This window comes from Staurois parvus, unplaced genomic scaffold (assembly GCF_062004578.1).
Source record: "Staurois parvus isolate SC_StPar_1 unplaced genomic scaffold, SC_StPar_1.0 ptg000662l, whole genome shotgun sequence".
Lineage (NCBI taxonomy): Eukaryota > Metazoa > Chordata > Amphibia > Anura > Ranidae > Staurois > Staurois parvus.
Window position 1 is genome coordinate 1,686,948 of NW_028318458.1, and position 18,127 is coordinate 1,705,074.

The 18,127-nt window shown below is 44.5% G+C and overlaps 2 protein-coding genes across 2 annotated transcripts in view; one reads left to right on the top strand and one right to left on the bottom strand.

The window, feature by feature from the left end:
* Nucleotides 1-16,276, bottom strand: CHCHD5 (coiled-coil-helix-coiled-coil-helix domain containing 5). Its single transcript, XM_089651752.1, has 5 exons — nt 16,194-16,276; nt 12,091-12,165; nt 7,551-7,691; nt 3,664-3,824; nt 1-2,167 (listed from the first exon to the last, which is right to left on the bottom strand). Coding segments are annotated over exons 2-4 (294 nt in total). The 5' UTR covers nt 12,093-12,165; nt 16,194-16,276; the 3' UTR covers nt 1-2,167; nt 3,664-3,673.
* The window catches only part of ATP13A1 (ATPase 13A1), a 60,046-nt gene continuing 57,845 nt past the window's right edge, over nt 15,927-18,127 (top strand). Inside the window, exon 1 of the mRNA XM_089651751.1 lies at nt 15,927-16,248. Within this exon, the coding sequence (XP_089507877.1) occupies nt 15,964-16,248 (285 nt within the window). The 5' untranslated portion in view covers nt 15,927-15,963. The remainder of the gene's footprint in view (nt 16,249-18,127) is intronic.

Sequence of the window (18,127 nt, forward strand, 5' to 3'; positions counted from 1 at the left end):
TTAAACTGTTTATATTGCTTTATTACTCAGATGTTAACAAAAACTAGAATCTAGAAATCTGGATCACTATGACCCACCAAAACATGACTTAAGGGTCACCATAGAGGTTACAATCAACTTTAGATTTACCAAAAAGGTATGAGGACCTACCTAATCCAATCATTTTGTATCCACTCAGGCAGGCCCTGGACTACCTGTTTTGGTAGATCTAAAAGGGATTCTGCAGTCAGATTGTTAGGTGTGTGGCAAGTTTAGTTCAACACACAGATTGAGAACTGCTTTTGGGAAGGGTGATGTTAATTAGGGTTGTAAAGTGAAGTAATGGTCCTCACAAAGCCATATGCTGGTGTCCAGCTCTCGATGGATTTTCCACATTGTACAACCGTTACTTTGGGAACCTATCTGCATGAGAGGGAGGCTAAAAAACTACTGCACCACACTAGCAATAAATAACAATAAAGCAGGGAATATCGCCAATGAGGTGTACAAGAGATGTACAATGCTCAAGTTCTTTTACCTACTGGTACCCATACAATGCTAAATGTTAGTTTTGACTGGAGCCAGCTATTACATGTGAACATTTTTACAATCACCTAAACCCTCTGACCCTAAGAACTGTATTTTGTACTGCTAATTGGAAGCTGTAGGGCTTAGTGTAGGGGTACAAATAACAGCAGACAATCTTAAAAACCTATTAGTGATCATGAATCATTTTTCTGACTGCAGAAAGGCAAAACCTGGGTTGGATGCTCTTTGAAACAGAGCCTGTCTTGAATTACATGCATGCTCTTTTTTTTTTTTTTTTTTTTTTTTTAAATACTAGTTCCATTAGTTATTGCTCCAAAAACACTGTATGTCAGCAGTTTTGACTCCCTGACTACATACTTTTTTCAGGACACCATGTAATGAGTTCAACCAGAGCAAGAAGGTTAGCAATGGAAGTGCATCTATTTTTCTCATCAAAGTAGAATTGTGTCCAGTCTATTGACATACAAATGTTTAAATATTCCTAAGCAGTACATAAGCTTTAACACACCCACAATTAACTCTGTAGTTGCAGGCACTGTGGAGTAATTCATCCTAAAAGCAGACAAACTGAAGTCCTTCAGGGCCCGTTCACACTATATTGTGCTGTGGTAAAGCATGCACCACAGCTCACTCACAGCCAAAACACATTCACTTGCTTTTGATTGTAACAGCTCAGCTGATTCTGCTTCCCCCCCCCCCCCCCCCCCGGAGAGACTGGCGGCCTGAGATTGTCCTAATCAGAAAAGTATAACTAAAGGCAAACCCTTCTTTTCTAGTTTTGGATAGAGTGGAGATCCATTAGAACACCTGTCAGTTTTTATTGCTGTCTATGTCCCCATTAGGAAGATTCACCCTATTTGTCCTGGTTACCATTATCACTGAAAGTTAAAGTAAAAGAAAAAAAAAAAAATTGCAAATTTTGGGTTGTCCCCAGAGAAGTAACAGAGGGGAAATCTTCCAATGGGGACACTAGTTCTTGTGAGCTGGGGTTCCCCAAGGAATTCCCTTAATTTGCAGAGATTTCCTCTCACTTCTTGATTGGCTATGGGACAGGAAGTGAAAGGAAATCTCTGCAATGAGACACAGATGGCAGGAAAAAAAATCTGACAGGGGTTATAGCCCTTCCTTGCTCTATCCAAAATGAAAAAAAAAAAGTTTTCCCTTTAGTTTTACTTTAATGTAAGATAAGGTGGAGAGCAAAGTGCTAAGGCCAGACCTGGATGACAAGTCTTCTCTTGTAGTTCTCTGAGAATAAATTCCTCCACAGTAGCTGTAGCTGCAGAGGTCAGTGAAGCCTTGTTTATTTACTGCTTATTAAGAATATAAAAGACTATGAATGCCAATAGCCCAGTCACAGTTCTACTTGAAATGAAAATAGCTGTTCAGTCTGTAAATAATCTATCTAGGATGTATAGTCTTTAAAAAAAAGAGCACCATCTTTTGAAAGCCAGATGACAGTCCGTACTTTTTTTCCATTCCTTATCCATAACTCCAAAGACAAAGGCACCATTGAGGTGACGGTGAACACTATGACAGATCTTTGCAATGACCATCTTCTACAATACTAACGATTCTTCATGTTCAGTGCTTGGATTGTGCTCTAGACAGTAGTCAGTAGTCCGGGTATCTGGTCACAGTTCTGTGGAGATAAAAAGAGGTGTTGTTATGATGAAAATGACAGCATTAAACCGGATTTACAGAAAACAAAGACATTCCCTGAGCATTTGTGTCCTAGGTGAATGGGACCAGAGGTGGTAATTATGAAAATAAAATCTAACTACTGCAATATCAAGACCATTAAGAAGCAAGAGGCTTCGCTATCAGGTTGAATATCTTTTAAATGGTATTCTGCATTTTAGTGAAAAGATAGAAGCATCCCAATTGAGACCATCAAATCTATTTTACAAATCTGAGAATTTATGTTCTAGTGAATGCTCATTAGAAATATATGAGAATGACTGAAGCCAGAAATGAGATAGCTATGGAAGCAATCTCTGTCCCACACCAATCAAAACGGAGAAATCGGTTTTGATACTTAACCACTTCACCTGATGCAGCCGTTTACCCCTTATGGACCAAAAGTTGCCTTTCCCCTTAGTGAATAGGGCCAAGCTAGGTGAATGAATACATGGACATAGAGGAATCGATCAGCCATGGCACTACAAACTGCGGCCACAATATGCAAGATCATCATGCCAAGTTAAGGTAAATAAATGATAAAGGAATATAATCACGCTAATACCTAAAAGTGTACAATGTCTTAAAGCAGCCATTATAAACCTTTTCAACATAGAGGAACCCTTGAAATAACTTTCTGATCTCAGGGAACCCCTGCTAAAAATTACTATATCTACAATTCATGATACAGTTTTGTGATGATCAGTGGGAAGAATGCTCCTTACACTTGTGGTCATTGGGAAGAATTACCCCCTTATAGATAGCTAAAAAACATCATTGGTGTCAGTGGGAACTTATTTGAGAAGCAGAAATTGCTCTTTTCTCAAGGAACCCTTAGCAACTTCTGGAGGAACTCTGGGGTTCCATGGAATTCTGATTGAGAAGCTGTGAGGAACCGTCCCTTTGTGATAACATTTTGTCCTTTCTGTTCTGGTTTTATCCCCTTGTTAAGTGGTCTTCCCATTCTCCCCTTTGTAAAGCTGTACATGTTTAGCAGGTGTTATGTAGACAGGCATTCTACACTGTTTGTTTAGGGTAATGTGAACTTGTAGTCTTTCACTTCTCTAGATTTCATACTGTGCTGATTGCTGTTGTGTTGTAGAGTTTTGTTGCGGGTGGGGAAAACCAGGTGCCAGTCTGTCTGGAGGGGGTGGGGGTGAAGGGGGCAGGGATTACTGACAGCATGTGCTGTATATACTGGGCTGTGTTCAATAAAGCATTCATTCACCTTACACGAAGTTCCGACTCGTGGTTTGGGATATCGGAGAATGATTGTCTTTGAGCTCTAATACCCGCCTTGGCAGAGCACTGGAAGACTCGCCGAAAAAGGGGACCATTGGCTGAGACGCATTGCTCCGCACGAGGAACGGTTCCGCCACAGAAGCCTTGCCTAAAAGGCATAAAATTGAATGATATCTCACATCCAAAATGATTTCCATATATGTTGTTGCTTCTTACCTCTTCCATGCTATTCTGTCACCTTGACACTCTCAGCACATTTCAAGAAGTCAGTGACATGTTGGGAGCATTTTTCCACAGCTGTTTGGTTCAGTTTTAGACACTGTTCAAAGGCTGCAAAGGGTTCTGCACATTGAGAACGAATCTTCTGTATGATGGGACTAGAGTAAAAGAAATGAAAAGGCAATCTTTAAACAGGTTTAATATATATAATAAATCATACTAATGAAAAAAAAATGAGTTCAGTTTTTTGTTCTTTTTATTAATGGTTTATGCTGCCATTGTCACACTGACAATTTTTTAGTAATCTTTAAAAATAAGCTGTACACATCAAAAGATTGAAATAAAAAAACAAGCTGAAGTGTATATGAGATTTTAGTGATTGAGTTGGCATATGTTTTAACTGAGACCTTCTCCAGCTGGATGTATGTGCCAATCTAACTTTTAGTACTTTTAGTTTTACAGTTCATATTTCACCACACAAGTGCTATATACCTTTATGCATCTTTATATCAATTGAAAAGTCTGTGAAAATAAATCAGGTTCAGTCCTGATTGTATTTATAATAAGAAGAGCACATCTACATCTAAGGTTCCTTTAGCCACTTCACGCCTGCCATGTAGTGCGGCCGGGCGGCCGCTGTAGGCAAAGCGATGTATAGGTATGTCACTGCCTACTTCTGGGTTTTAGGAGCGCATGGCCATCCCCTTGCTGGCACCTGCTGTGATTGTACACAGTGGGAGCCTGTCAGGAAGTCCTGGCAAATTATTCATGGCCGGGACCTGCTCATTGGCTGTGTACGATTGCAGCCCAGAACTCTGTGTTGGTAAGCAACACAGAGCTCTGTACAGAGGAATCAATCTGTAAGTTTCTCATCTCTGCAAAGCAGGGATGAGAAACTGAAGAGATCATTAAGTAAAAGCAGCACACTTTACATACATTACACATAGTTAGGCACACATTTAACCCCTTGATGTTAACCCCTAGCCAGTGTAATTAGTACCATGGCAGTGTATAGTATTATCAGTGATCACTGTAATAATCTCACTGGTGATGTCAGTGGCAGTTATGGGTTTTTTTACTAAAACTGGAGAGTGCAAAATCAGACTCAGTTCTGCATAGAAACCAATCAGCTTCTAATCTCAGCTTGTTTAATGAAGCTTTGGCAATAAAACCTGGAAGCTGATTGGTTTCTATGTAGAAGTGAAAAAGAAGCACACAGGTGGCGCAAACACTTAGCAGATTATCCAAGGTTTCCTTTGAGCTCTGAGGAAGGGGATACGTCCCCAAAACGCATCAAAAGTCTGACCGTACCACAGGCAGACATTCTACCATCATTGTGGGCCATCATTGTAGCGTTTAGGCTTTTGCATCTACTTCATTTTGTGAGTATGTTTTTTTTCTTTTATAATAAACCTTGGATAATGTGCTACCTGTGCGCTTGCTTTCCAGTTTTGATGATTTCCCAATCTGAGGACAGCTGCACCACCAAGACAAGAATTTTTCCATAGGCTATCAACTCATTGAACTCCCTGGCCTCTTCATGGCATTCACCTCCCTTTTTTCAGGCACTGGAGAGATAGTGCTTTTCTATGAAGAAGTGATCCTGATTTTGCGCTCTCCAACTTTAGTAAATAAACCCCTTAGTGTCAGCAGGAGGAATAGTGCCCCACAGTCCCATTATAAGTCGCTGATCCCTGCCATTAGTAGTTTAAAAAAAAACAAAAAAAACAATTCCAGTATATATATTATAAATATATAGTTTGTAGGTGCTAGAACGTTCATGCAAACCAATCAATATACACTTACTTGTATTTTTTTTTTTTTTTTATCAAAGACATGTAGCAGAATACATTTTGGCCAAAATTTATAAAATTTATAAAGAATTGTAAAATGTTTTTAATTGGATATGTTTTATAGCAGAAAGTAAAATATTTTCTTTTTTTCAAAATTTCGGCCTTTTTTCATTTAGATCGTAAAAAATAAAGAATCCAGTGGTAATCAAATACCACCAAAAGAAAGCTCTATTTGTGTGAAAAAAAATTATATAAATTTTGTTTGGGTACAGTGTTGCATGACTGCACAATTACCAATTAAAGTAATGCACTGCAGTATAGCAAAAAAATGGTAAAACTTTCTGGAGCTGAAAAGGTTTACCAATGCAAATACATCCCTGTTAGTGAAATCTTAATCTTTTGAAGATTTTAAAACAAAGAAAATGCAGTCATGGTTTTGGATAATGATGTAACATTACTGCCACCTAGAGGTCAGTTTTGTAGAGGACACTGTTGGGAAACATTTAAAGTGACTGTAAAGAAGGGGCCTCCAAACTTTCTAAACAAAGGGCCAGTTTACTGACCTTCAATCTTTAGGGGGGCCGGACTGTGGCCAGCGGGAGTAGAAAAAGTCCTGGTGTCAGTAAAAAATGCCCCATGACTGGTGGCAGTGGGAGGAATAGTGCCCCATCATTGGTATCAGCGGGAGGAATAGTACTCCATCATTAGTGTCAGTGGGAGGAATAGTGCCCCATCATTGGTGTCAGCGGGAGGAATAGTGCCCCATCATTGGTGTCAGTGGGAGGAATAGTGCCCCATCATTGGTGTCAGTGGGGAGGAATAGTGCCCCATCATTGGTGTCAGTGGGGAGGAATAGTGCCCCATCATTGGTGTCAGCGGGAGGAATAGTGCCCCATCATTGGTGTCAGTGGGAGGAATAGTGCCCCATCATTGGTGTCAGCGGGAGGAATAATGCCACATCATTGGTGTCAGCGGTAGGAATAATGCCCCATCATTGGTGTCAGCGGGAGGAATAGTGCCCCATCATTGGTGTCAGCGGGAGGAATAGTGCCCCATCATTGGTGTCAGCGGGAGGAATAGTGCCCCATCATTGGTGTCAGTGGGAGGAATAGTGCCCCATCATTGGTGTCAGCGGGAGGAATAGTGCCCCATCATTGGTGTCAGTGGCAGGAACTATGCCCCACTGTTGCTAACAGTGAGAGAATATTACTCCTAGGGCCAAATAAAATGAATCAAAGGGTCACATCCGGCCCTCGGGCCACAGTTTGAAGACCACTGCTGTAAAGGATCAAGTATTCTTATTAAATAACAAACATGTTATACTTACCTGCTCTGTGCAATGGTTTTTCACAGAGCAGCCCAGATCCTCCCTTTCTGGGTCCCCCCCGCTGAGTGCCTCCATAGTAAGCTGCTTGTTATAGGGGCACTCTTGCAGGCTCCATTCCGAGCAACACTGTGTGAGGTTGACCCTGCCCTCCGGCTCCCTCGTCACTAGATTAGATTGACAGCAGAGGGAGTCAATGCTCTCACTGAGTTTAGGAAAGAGGTAGAGAGAGCAGCATAGCTGTTCTCGGGCACAAAGCTAGATTGAGATCGGTCTTGGGTAAGTATAAAAAACCTTTTCGCCTTTATAACCTCTTTAAAGGCCAAGTCCTCCTTTATCCCCACACTGTATATTTGCAGGAAACAAAAATGTGAATTTCTAATTGTTTTGCATAGAAGCCTGCAAAGCATTGCACCTATGATCAGTGGATGATGGGCACAATGCCAGACCTCTGCAGACTGTTCCTCCTGCTCCTTGTCCATACAGAGGTACGGGCTTTCAGTTGAAGAGCGGGAGGAAGTATAGACAGACTAGGAGTGCGGCAATCAACGCGCTCGTGTTCCATTGTGAACTACAAGTCGTGGCGGTAGATAGGACTTGTAGTTCATTGATTCACAGATTTCTATGAATGAATGACACAGCTGTGCGGCCTGAGCCCTTTTCTAGGCAACCAGTTCGCACCATACATATGTAGTATTATGCAGAAAAATGCAGCTTAATGGACATGGTGTGAAAAAGCCCTTCCAGGTAAAATGTCAGATACTCACTGCGATGAAGTACAATGGGCAACCTTGATCTTTAGCTCATGACATTCGTGATGCCATGTCCCCGGCTTGTTTGTCACACACTGTCCATATGCATCCAGTTCATTACGGCAGTACTTGGCTGTGACCTCCAAAGCGGCCTGCCTTTGAGTGAAGAGAACAGTGAAGGATTAGTCCCTGCTAAATGTAACATATCTGTTAACAGACCTACAGTATACTCACAAAATACTGAATAATATTCGTTATTACTAGTCCTACAGCAGTTCATATAAGTGCCAATGTACAGTCTAGTGGTTGTCAACTTATTAGCTAAACGGGGCCTCAAATGTGGCCCCTGACATCACCAAAGGACCGCACATAATGTTCCATATATGTAATGCTTGACAGGACTGTCAGAGACTGCAGACCTAATAGAGGAAATGAGGGTCAGAGAGTGTGGACAGGATAGATTTTGGCTGGGGATTTGCTGCAAAAGACCATATAAAACAGGGAACATGCAACGTGAGACTAGTAGAGATCAATGCTATTACTCTAATCAATGTTCCCACTACAAACTGCTAAAGACCGAGGGCCGCACATCATATATCAAAGGGCTAAAAGTGGCCCTCAGGACGCTGCCTGCGTACCATGGGTACAGTCCCATCAGAGTGCATATAAAATGTCTTCATTGTTCACTTTATTTGTGCACTACACCCTGCCCCCTTCACCCCATTGTGTAATGGCTGGCAAGGAAAAGTGTCTGGACTATCATTCTTGCCCACAAGATGGTGAAATGACTGATCATGTATAAGCCAGTTTGTGCCTCGAGAATAAATGAACTTTAAGGCCTCATTCACATCATGTTGCAGAGATGTCAGTTTTTCTGCACGTGTTCTGCAAGAGCACAACAAAATCAATTGTTCTCTATGTGCCCTGTTCACACCACAACACTAGTATCCTGCGCAGGAATCTGCAACGTGTATAAAACCCATTGGGGCTTGCATGAAAACTGGTGGAAACTGATGTCCGTGCAAGTGAAATCTGTACATCAGTTTTCATGAACGTATGGCGTGAATGAGCCCTAAGTGTTCATGTGCACAAGCATATACAGCCATACGATGTAAAGTATGATCCATTTCAGCAGCTAGGAGCCACAGGTATTGCACACAACCGCCCGTACCAATGAACTACAAGATACAGGTGTATGCAGGCAAATGTACCACATACAGCTAGATGGACCTATACCAGGCATGCCTCTGGACCTGTCTGTACCCAACGTCATAGGTGTGTACACTTAAACTGGCCATAGAGGACTCATGTTTTTCAATCAGAAAAAAACCCAAATGCATTCCCCTATCAACACAAGGAAGGTGGATAGAGGAACCCTCCCTGCTGTGCCATTGCATTCTGACATTGGTACTCCTCCGCTTATTGAAAAGTTTTCCAACAAGCCTGTTCAACAGAAGTCAACCATTCGAATGTTGCGTGAGAGCAGCTGCACATGGAGCAGAATTAGTCCAGACCCTGCTGTACTGGCCACATCGATCCATCTATGGCCAGCTTTACATCTGCAATCCGCATGGCTGTATCCTGTGATTCCATCTTACAGGAGGCTGTACACAACAACTCTGGCTCCGAGGAGTCAAAATGTGGCCCTGTTCTATGCTGTACAGTAGCATACACCCATATACACGAGCCCTGGAAAGATGAATATGCTGCCCATAGATTTTATCTCTTTTTTTCGTTTTTAGACATGTGCTGAGAAAATGAGAGTAGCAGTAGTTCAAACTTTCTAAACAAAAGGCCAGTTAACTGGCTTTCAGATTTTAGGGGGGCCAGATTGTGGCCATTGGGAGTAGAAATTGTCCTGCGTCATTGGGAGTAAACAATGCATCTTTGGCATTAGGGGAGGAATAGCGCCCTATTCTTGTTGTAACTTGGAGAAATAGTGCCCCATCATTGGTGTCAGTAGAAAGAATAGTGCCCAGACGTTGGTGTCGGTGGGAAGAATAGTGCACCATCGTTGGTGTCAGTAAAAAGAATAGTGCCCAGACGTTGGTATTGGTGGGAAGAATAGTGCCCAGTGGTTGGAGTCAGTGGGAAGAATAGTGCCCCGTCGTTGGTGTCAGTGGGAAGAATAGTGCCCCGTCGGTGGTGTCAGTGGGAGGAATAAGTGCCCCATGGTTTGTTTCAGTGAGAGGAATAGTGACTGTTGTTGATGTCAGTAGCAGGAATTATGCCCCCTTGTTGGTGTCAGTGGGAGGAATAGTGTCTTGTATCAGTGGGAGAAAAAGTGCCTCAAGGGCCAGATCAGGGCAAGCCAGGGGCAGACTGACAACTCATGGGGCCCCCGGGCAATAGGGGATCATGGGGCCCCTGTGTCCTTGCCCAAACTCAAAAAAGCCTATGAAAAAAGTACCAGGGACATCTCATGGGGCCCCCTACTGACCTCGGGCAGTGCCCAAGTTTCCAAATGGTCAGTCCTCCCCTGGGGCAAGCAAAGGGCTGCATCTGGGGGCCGTAGTTTGGAGACCACTGTTCTAGGCAATTCAACATACGAGGCCCTTATTAGATCCAAGCTTTGTTTTGCTAAAAACCCAGCGTAATTGTGCAAGCAGGATTGCCGTTTGACTAGCCCAACACCCAAATGCACCTCAACTGCAGTTTCTATTATAAAATTTGCAAACAGGTAATTTTTTCTCCTTCACTGATGTGCATTGATGAGGCTGCACTGATAGGCAGCACTGATGAAGTGACAAGGATATGCAGCAATGATGAGCACTGATACCGGTAGGTAGCACTGACTAGTGGCTTTGCTTGGCACTGGTGGGTATACTGCTGGCTAAATATAAAATGAGGTGCAGCGCTAAAACAATATCAGAATGTAATACGATTCACAATGTGAAAGATCCAAAACCCATATCAAGGTCATCTAAAACATTATATATAGATCGAAATCCAGATTAAGATCATCTATATCCATCTGCCAGTGCTACTATTGGTGGTAGGTTAAAGTGACAAAATGCAAATGTACATTAAAAGGTGATCATAGGTGTAATTAAAGTGACAGAGTCCTTATGTAGAAAATAGACGTGAAGTCTCAGATAGGGGTGATCCTTTAAACATTCTTCTGGTGATAATCAAATGTTAAAATTACGCACTCACCAGATGTGCAATAGTATAGCGCATTTGAGAACATAAATCCCATGGGGTCAGCTGCATCATCCCGTGGACATCTATCCCTGGTAAGGACTCACTCCTGGATCATCAATGGCACCTCACACCTCTTCTCTTTAGTAAGACTCTGTGGGTGGTGGGGCTCAGAGTATGAGCCCCCCAAGAAAGGATGCCAGGATAGTGTAATATTGCTTCAGTATTTTATTGGTCCAAACCACAGGAGATAGCAGGTAAAAAAAACCACAAAAGTCTGACCATATGATGGAATCCAAAATGGCCACCGGACCAGCGTGGGCCTCAGCGGTATGACGTCAGGACGCTGCGGCTCCTCCCTAAATATACTGCTGGGCACAGGTGGGTGGCACTGATCATCAGTGCCCTCATGATCAGTGCCGATCTGTTCTCTGACAATTGCCAGTTATTGACAGTACTTTCCTCACACTGTGACAGCGTGAGGAAAGTGCAGCCAATAACCAGCAACTGCATTTACCCGGTGATGTGCTGTGTCATTGGACACAGCTGATCATGTGATAAAAGGCCGCTGTGATTGGTCTTTTACCACATCACGTGATCAGCTGCATCTGTAGAACACAGCGATCACGGAGATCACAGGGGGCGCGTTCTGGAAGGACGTCATATGACGCCCTCCCAGAACTGGACAACCGTGCTGTAGCTGTCATTTGGGTATGGCGCAGTTGGCAAGTGGTTAAGGCTAGGTTCACACCTATGCAGGTTGTGTTTGAGCCGTTTCTACGTTGTGTTTTTGCACCTGCGATTTTGATGCGTTTTGTTTTTTCTTGTTGCTAGGCAAATTTAAAACGCATCAAAAACATAAGACAAACGCAGCAAAAAATGCAATACATGCTTTTCTTCAGCATTTTCATTGAAGTCTATAGAACCACAAATGCAACATTTGCGTTCAAAAAAGTCCCTGACCCTTTCCAAAAAACGCACGCGCAAATGTGAACCTGTCCCATAGGAAATCATGTTAAATGGACTGTACTGCGTTTCTACAAAATGCTGCAGAAAACGCTTAGGTGTGACCCTAGGGTAAGATCATTTGCATCTGTAATGAGTAAATGGATATCTATTGGCTGTGTTGGTCACAGCAGAAGTCATCATGCTGTCTTCATCTATGTGCAATCCATTGCTTAACATGCCTGATAGCAAAAGAATTGTTTCAATGGGATTTTGCTGGAAATGTGGATTCCTTTTCATATGTATCAGATGTATGTGTCATTCAGAGGGTGTCATGCCAATTGTAGGAAGTGATCAGAATACAATGTATCAGAATAGAAGCCTAGGATACAGAGTGGAGGGATTATCAGGGAGAAGGTCACAACCTCTGCAGAGACACAACCAGACCCATCAGCCACACACTACTTACATGATCACTGACACCAGCTCACCCTTCAAGGGTTCACATGGCCACACTCTGCTTCCTGTACGAGGGATGTGCGCCCTGTGATTGGCAGAACAAAAACAAAGGAGGCGGAGAGTTAGAGGGGGGGGGGGGGGTCGTGTCTGATTAACCCGTGTGTGGCTGAAACAAAGTGATGAGACCTGGATGCAGGATCCTTCATAAGAGATGTCAGCTGTCAGCCATCATGTCTTCATAGTGAGAGTACAGAGGAGGATCCGGAGTCCACATGACAGTTATACGGAGGAATAGAAATATATACAATATTACATATATCCCTCCGCACAATACACAGGGGGAGTCACTAAATCGGAGTGTCTTTGATGCGTTCCGGTGCATTTTTGATGCGTTTTACTGCGTCCCAGCACAAGTTCTATGCAGGAATCATGCAGCCTGTTGTTTGTTTGGTTTTTTTTTTGCAACCGGAACGCACTGGAACTGCGAGCACTGATGTGAACTATGACACTGACAACCATACAACCTACTTTCTGTGCGTTTTGGATGCAGATAATAAGCAACTGAAACGCATGTTGTGTGAACTGGCCCTATGGTGGACAGACACACTTCACACATTTTATGAGATCAGTCACTCAGATTGGGTTCACACTTGTGTATTGCCGGACACCGCATCTGATTTATTACAATTTATTCAAAGCGATCCCCATCCCTTCATTCTAGGAAACGCTCTGTACAAATGTTGTACTTATTTCCCGTAGTATCGCTAGCTGGCAGTTTTTAATTCATGCATTATGTTAATAATTTCATTTATTCATTATGTTAGAATAAGTCGTTTTCGGAATTTGTTTTGTATATTCACATTTATTTTGTAGATTCAATATTTTCAAACTGATTTGAATTTCAGAAGAAGGCTATATTTGTTCTATTTCATTCTATTCTATACTATTCTTTTATTTTCTGTTCTATTCTTTTATATTCTATTCTCTTCCTTTATTTTATATTCTGTTCTGTTCATTTGTATTCCTTTCTATTCTATTTTATTCTATTCCTTTATATTCTATTCTGTTTTATTTTAGTCTTTTCTATTCTCATCCTTTATATTCTAATCTGTTTTATTATATTCTAGCCTTTTATATTTTATTGTTTTATTCTATTATTTTATTTTCTCTTTATTCTTCTATTTTATTCTATTGTGATCTTTTCTATTCTATTCTATAAAGCAGCCTAAGTAGGGATCATCATCTTATTTTATTTTTATACCTTACTGTATTTATTGCAATATGTTTCCATTTTGAATTTGAATTCATTCATTTTTGTTTCATTGTAATTTATTTCAGATTCATTGACATTCATTATTTTTTTACTTTCTATTCTATTATTTTCTATTCTATTTTATTCTTGTATATTCTATTATAATCAATTCTTTTATGTTCCTTTGTTTTCTATTCTTTTATTTTATAGTCTATTCTGTTATATTCTTTTCTCTTCCTTTATTTTCAATTCTGTTTTATTATATTCTATTCCTTTATATTCTATTATATTGTTATGTTTTATTTTATTCTTTTCTATTCTGTTTTATTCTCATCTTTTCTATTCCTATATATTGTTTTATTCTATTTTGTTTATTTTTTATTCTATTCTTCTGCTTTGTGCTATTCTATTCTTTTATTTTCTATTCTACTTTATCATTTTATATTCTATTCAAATATTTTATTTTCTATTCTTTCTATTCTATTCTGTTTTGTTCCATTCTATGTTTTTATATTCTTTTCTGTATTATTCTATTCTTTTCTATTCTATTGTTTTTTCTATTCTATTATTTTCTATTCTATTCTTCTGCTTTAGGCTCCATGCACACTAGTGTTTTTTTTAAGCTCAAAAAACACTGGTAATAGCGTTTTTAGTAGCGTTTTAGTAGTGTTTAGAAGCATTAGTGTTTTTTTAGCATTTTTACAGTACATGTAGAAACAAAAGATAGAAAAAAGCTGTTAGGGGTGTTTTAGTAACATTTAGTGTTTTTTTCTGCTGGAAAAACGCTCCAAAAAACTCTAAAAATACTATTGTTTTCTGCTCCTGGATGCTGAAGCTTAAAAAAACACTAATAGCCTAAAGTAGTGTGCATGGACACATTGGAAAACACTAGCTTCTAGCAGCAGAATAAAATGCTATCAACAGCTTCTAGGAGCTTAGAAAACCGCTAGTGTGCATGGAGCCTGATGCTATTTTATTCTACAAAGCAGCCGAAGCAGGAATCATCGTTTTATTTCACTTTTATACCTTACTGTATTTGTTGCAATATGTTTCCATTCAGAAATCAAATTTGAATGATATTTGGTATAGTTTATTTTGGATTTGTTGAAAAGTCTTGCTATTGTGATTCAGAAAGTCTGTTACAGCCGAATCTCAAATTTCTTCTGAATGTGTTTTTCATGGGTTCCCAGAACAGCAGCAGAAACCCCAGGGATATGCACCATGTTTTTTTCACCATGCTTTTTGCCGTTAGTCACGCAAGAAAATTGTCATTTCCTTGGTGTGTTTGGGCCCCATTATGTATAACATTCCAAATACTAACCACAGCTTACAAAGCCATCTACAACACTGCCCCTAGCTACATCACCAACCTCATCCACAGATACCGTCCAAATCACCCACTCCGCTCCTCCCATGATATCCTCCTCTCTAGCTCCCTCATCACCTCCTCCCATGACTTCTCCAGAGCCTCTCCCATCCTCTGGAACTCCCTACCACAGCATGTCCGGTCAGCCCCCACCCTATCTGCCTTTAGGCGATCTTTGAAAACTCACTTCTTCAGGGAAGCCTACCCCACCTCCACCTAAGAACTGTACTTTAATCACCTCCACCTAAGAACCGTACTTGAATCACCTCCACCTAAGAACCGTACTTGAATCACCTCCACCTAAGAACCGGACTTGAATCACCTCCACCTAAGAACCGTACTTGAATCACCTCCACCTAAGAACCGGACTTGAATCACCTCCACCTAAGAACTGTAATCACCTCCACCTAAGAACCGTACTTGAATCACCTCCACCTAAGAACCGGACTTGAATCACCTCCACCTAAGAACTGTAATCACCTCCACCTAAGAACCGGACTTGAATCACCTCCACCTAAGAACCGGACTTGAATCACCTCCACCTAAGAACTGTAATCACCTCCACCTAAGAACCGTACTTGAATCACCTCCACCTAAGAACCGTACTTTAATCACCTCCACCTAAGAACCGTACTTTAATCACCTCCACCTAAGAACCGTACTTGAATCACCTCCACCTAAGAACCGGACTTGAATCACCTCCACCTAAGAATCGGACTTGAATCACCTCCATCAGATCATCCCCCGCAGCTATCACCTTTTGTATCACCTCCCCTTCCTTTAGATTGTAAGCTCCATGAGTCGGGCCCTCCTATCCCTCTTGTATTGAACTGTATTGTTGCTGTATTGTCTCCCGTTATATTGTAAAGTGCTGAGCAAACTGTTGGCGCTATAAATCCTGTATTATAATAATAATAATAATAAACCAATAATGGCACAGAGCGCTCATTTCTGGAACATGCTAATGTGAATGGGCCTGGAAGTAGGGAACTCAGTGAGAGACAAGTAGAGAGGTGAACAGTAGCAGTCACTGTCCCTGTGCAGAAGTGGCCCGCCATCCTTTATTTGTGGCGAGTAGAACGCCCTTCCATACTGGTCCATGAGGTACCACCTTCTACTATCAGACACAGGTCACATGACCTATTGCCAGCAGAGCTCCTCCTTCCTCACAGTCTTTGCCACTTCCTGGTTCCCCCAGCGCCGGCGGAAGCGGAATTTGCGCATGGCGGCGCTGACGCAGGCGGAAGTGTCAAGGAGAGAGGGGAATGGCGGCGGCGGTGTCAGCTGGTGTCAACGGTGTGCCGGCACAGGACGAGCTGGTCCGCTCGGTCACCCTGTACCGCCGCCGGCCCCGGCTGCTGGCGGGCACGGTGCTTCCGTTCTCCATTCTCTACCCGGCCTGGCTGTACCTGTGGGTGGCGGTGTACGGCGTCAATGAGTACCCGGAGGCCGGGCTCATCTGCCTGGCGGCGCTCGGGCTCGTGCACGTGCTCACCTTGCTGTCTGGGCTCTGGTCTGTGCACGCGCACTGCGCGCTCTCCTGCTCAAAGGTCAGTACAGGAAGGGGGCGGCGGTGGGGAATTCCTGACGGTTGTAGGAGGGGTGTGCTTGGGTTGGTGTCAGTGGGGTGGCATAGTGTCCCAATGTCGGTGTCAGTGGGGGGCGTGGTGTAGCGTCCCAATGTCGGTGTCAGTGGGGGGGGGGCGTGGCATAGCGTCCCAATGTCGGTGTCAGTGGGGGGGGCGTGGCATAGCGTCCCAATGTCGGTGTCAGTGGGGGGGGGCATAGCGTCCCAATGTCGGTGTCAGTGGGGGGGGCATAGCGTCCCAATGTCGGGGGGGGGGGGGCATAGCGTCCCAATGTCGGGGGGGGGGGGGCATAGCGTCCCAATGTCGGGGGGGGGGGGGCATAGCGTCCCAATGTCGGTGTCAGTTAGGGGGCATAGCATCCCAATGTCGGTGTCAGTGGGGGGAGGCGTAGCGTCCCAATGTCGGTGTCAGTGGGGGGGGCGTGGTGTAGCGTCCCAATGTCGGTGTCAGTGGGGGGGCGTGGTGTAGCGTCCCAATGTCGGTGTCAGTGGGGGGGGGCGTGGCATAGCGTCCCAATGTCGGTGTCAGTGGGGGGGGCGTGGCATAGCGTCCCAATGTCGGTGTCAGTGGGGGGGGGCATAGCGTCCCAATGTCGGTGTCAGTGGGGGGGGCATAGCGTCCCAATGTCGGGGGGGGGGGGGGCATAGCGTCCCAATGTCGGGGGGGGGGGGCATAGCGTCCCAATGTCGGGGGGGGGGGGCATAGCGTCCCAATGTCGGTGTCAGTTAGGGGGCATAGCATCCCAATGTCGGTGTCAGTGGGGGGAGGCGTAGCGTCCCAATGTCGGTGTCAGTGGGGGGGGCGTGGTGTAGCGTCCCAATGTCGGTGTCAGTGGGGGGGCGTGGTGTAGCGTCCCAATGTCGGTGTCAGTGGGGGGGCGTGGTGTAGCGTCCCAATGTCGGTGTCAGTGGGGGGGCGTGGTGTAGCGTCCCAATGTCGGTGTCAGTGGGGGGGCGTAGCGTCCCAATGTCGGTGTCAGTGGGGGGGCGTAGCGTCCCAATGTCGGTGTCAGTGGGGGGGCGTAGCGTCCCAATGTCGGTGTCAGTGGGGGGGCGTGGCATAGCGTCCCAATGTCGGTGTCAGTGGGGGGGGGGCGTAGCGTCCCAATGTCGGTGTCAGTGGGGGGCGGGGGCATAGCGTCCCAACGTTGGTGTCAGTGAGGGGGCATAGCGTCCCAATGTCTGTGTCGGGGGGGTGCGTAGCGTCCCAATGTCTGTGTCGGGGGGGTGCGTAGCGTCCCAATGTCTGTGTCGGGGGGGTGCGTAGCGTCCCAATGTCTGTGTCGGGGGGGTGCGTAGCGTCCCAATGTCTGTGTCGGGGGGGTGCGTAGCGTCCCAATGTCTGTGTCGGGGGGGTGCGTAGCGTCCCAATGTCTGTGTCGGGGGGGTGCGTAGCGTCCCAATGTCTGTGTCGGGGGGGTGCGTAGCGTCCCAATGTCGGTGTCGGGGGGTGCGTAGCGTCCCAATGTCGGTGTCGGGGGGGTGCGTAGCGTCCCAATGTCGGTGTCGGGGGGGTGCGTAGCGTCCCAATGTCGGTGTCGGGGGGGTGCGTAGCGTCCCAATGTCGGTGTCGGGGGGGTGCGTAGCGTCCCAATGTCGGTGTCGGGGGGGTGCGTAGCGTCCCAATGTCGGTGTCGGGGGGGTGCGTAGCGTCCCAATGTCGGTGTCGGGGGGGGTGCGTAGCGTCCCAATGTCGGTGTCGGGGGGGGTGCGTAGCGTCCCAATGTCGGTGTCGGGGGGGTGCGTAGCGTCCCAATGTCGGTGTCGGGGGGGTGCGTAGCGTCCCAATGTCGGTGTCGGGGGGGTGCGTAGCGTCCCAATGTCGGTGTCGGGGGGGTGCG

What these genes read in the sequence shown, in the direction of transcription:
- CHCHD5 (XM_089651752.1), bottom strand. An exon ending in GCCCATTGTACTTCATCGCA is followed by an intron (nt 3,825 to 7,550) that starts GTGAGTATCTGA and finishes CTTTTACTCTAG; the next exon opens with TCCCATCATACAGAAGATTC.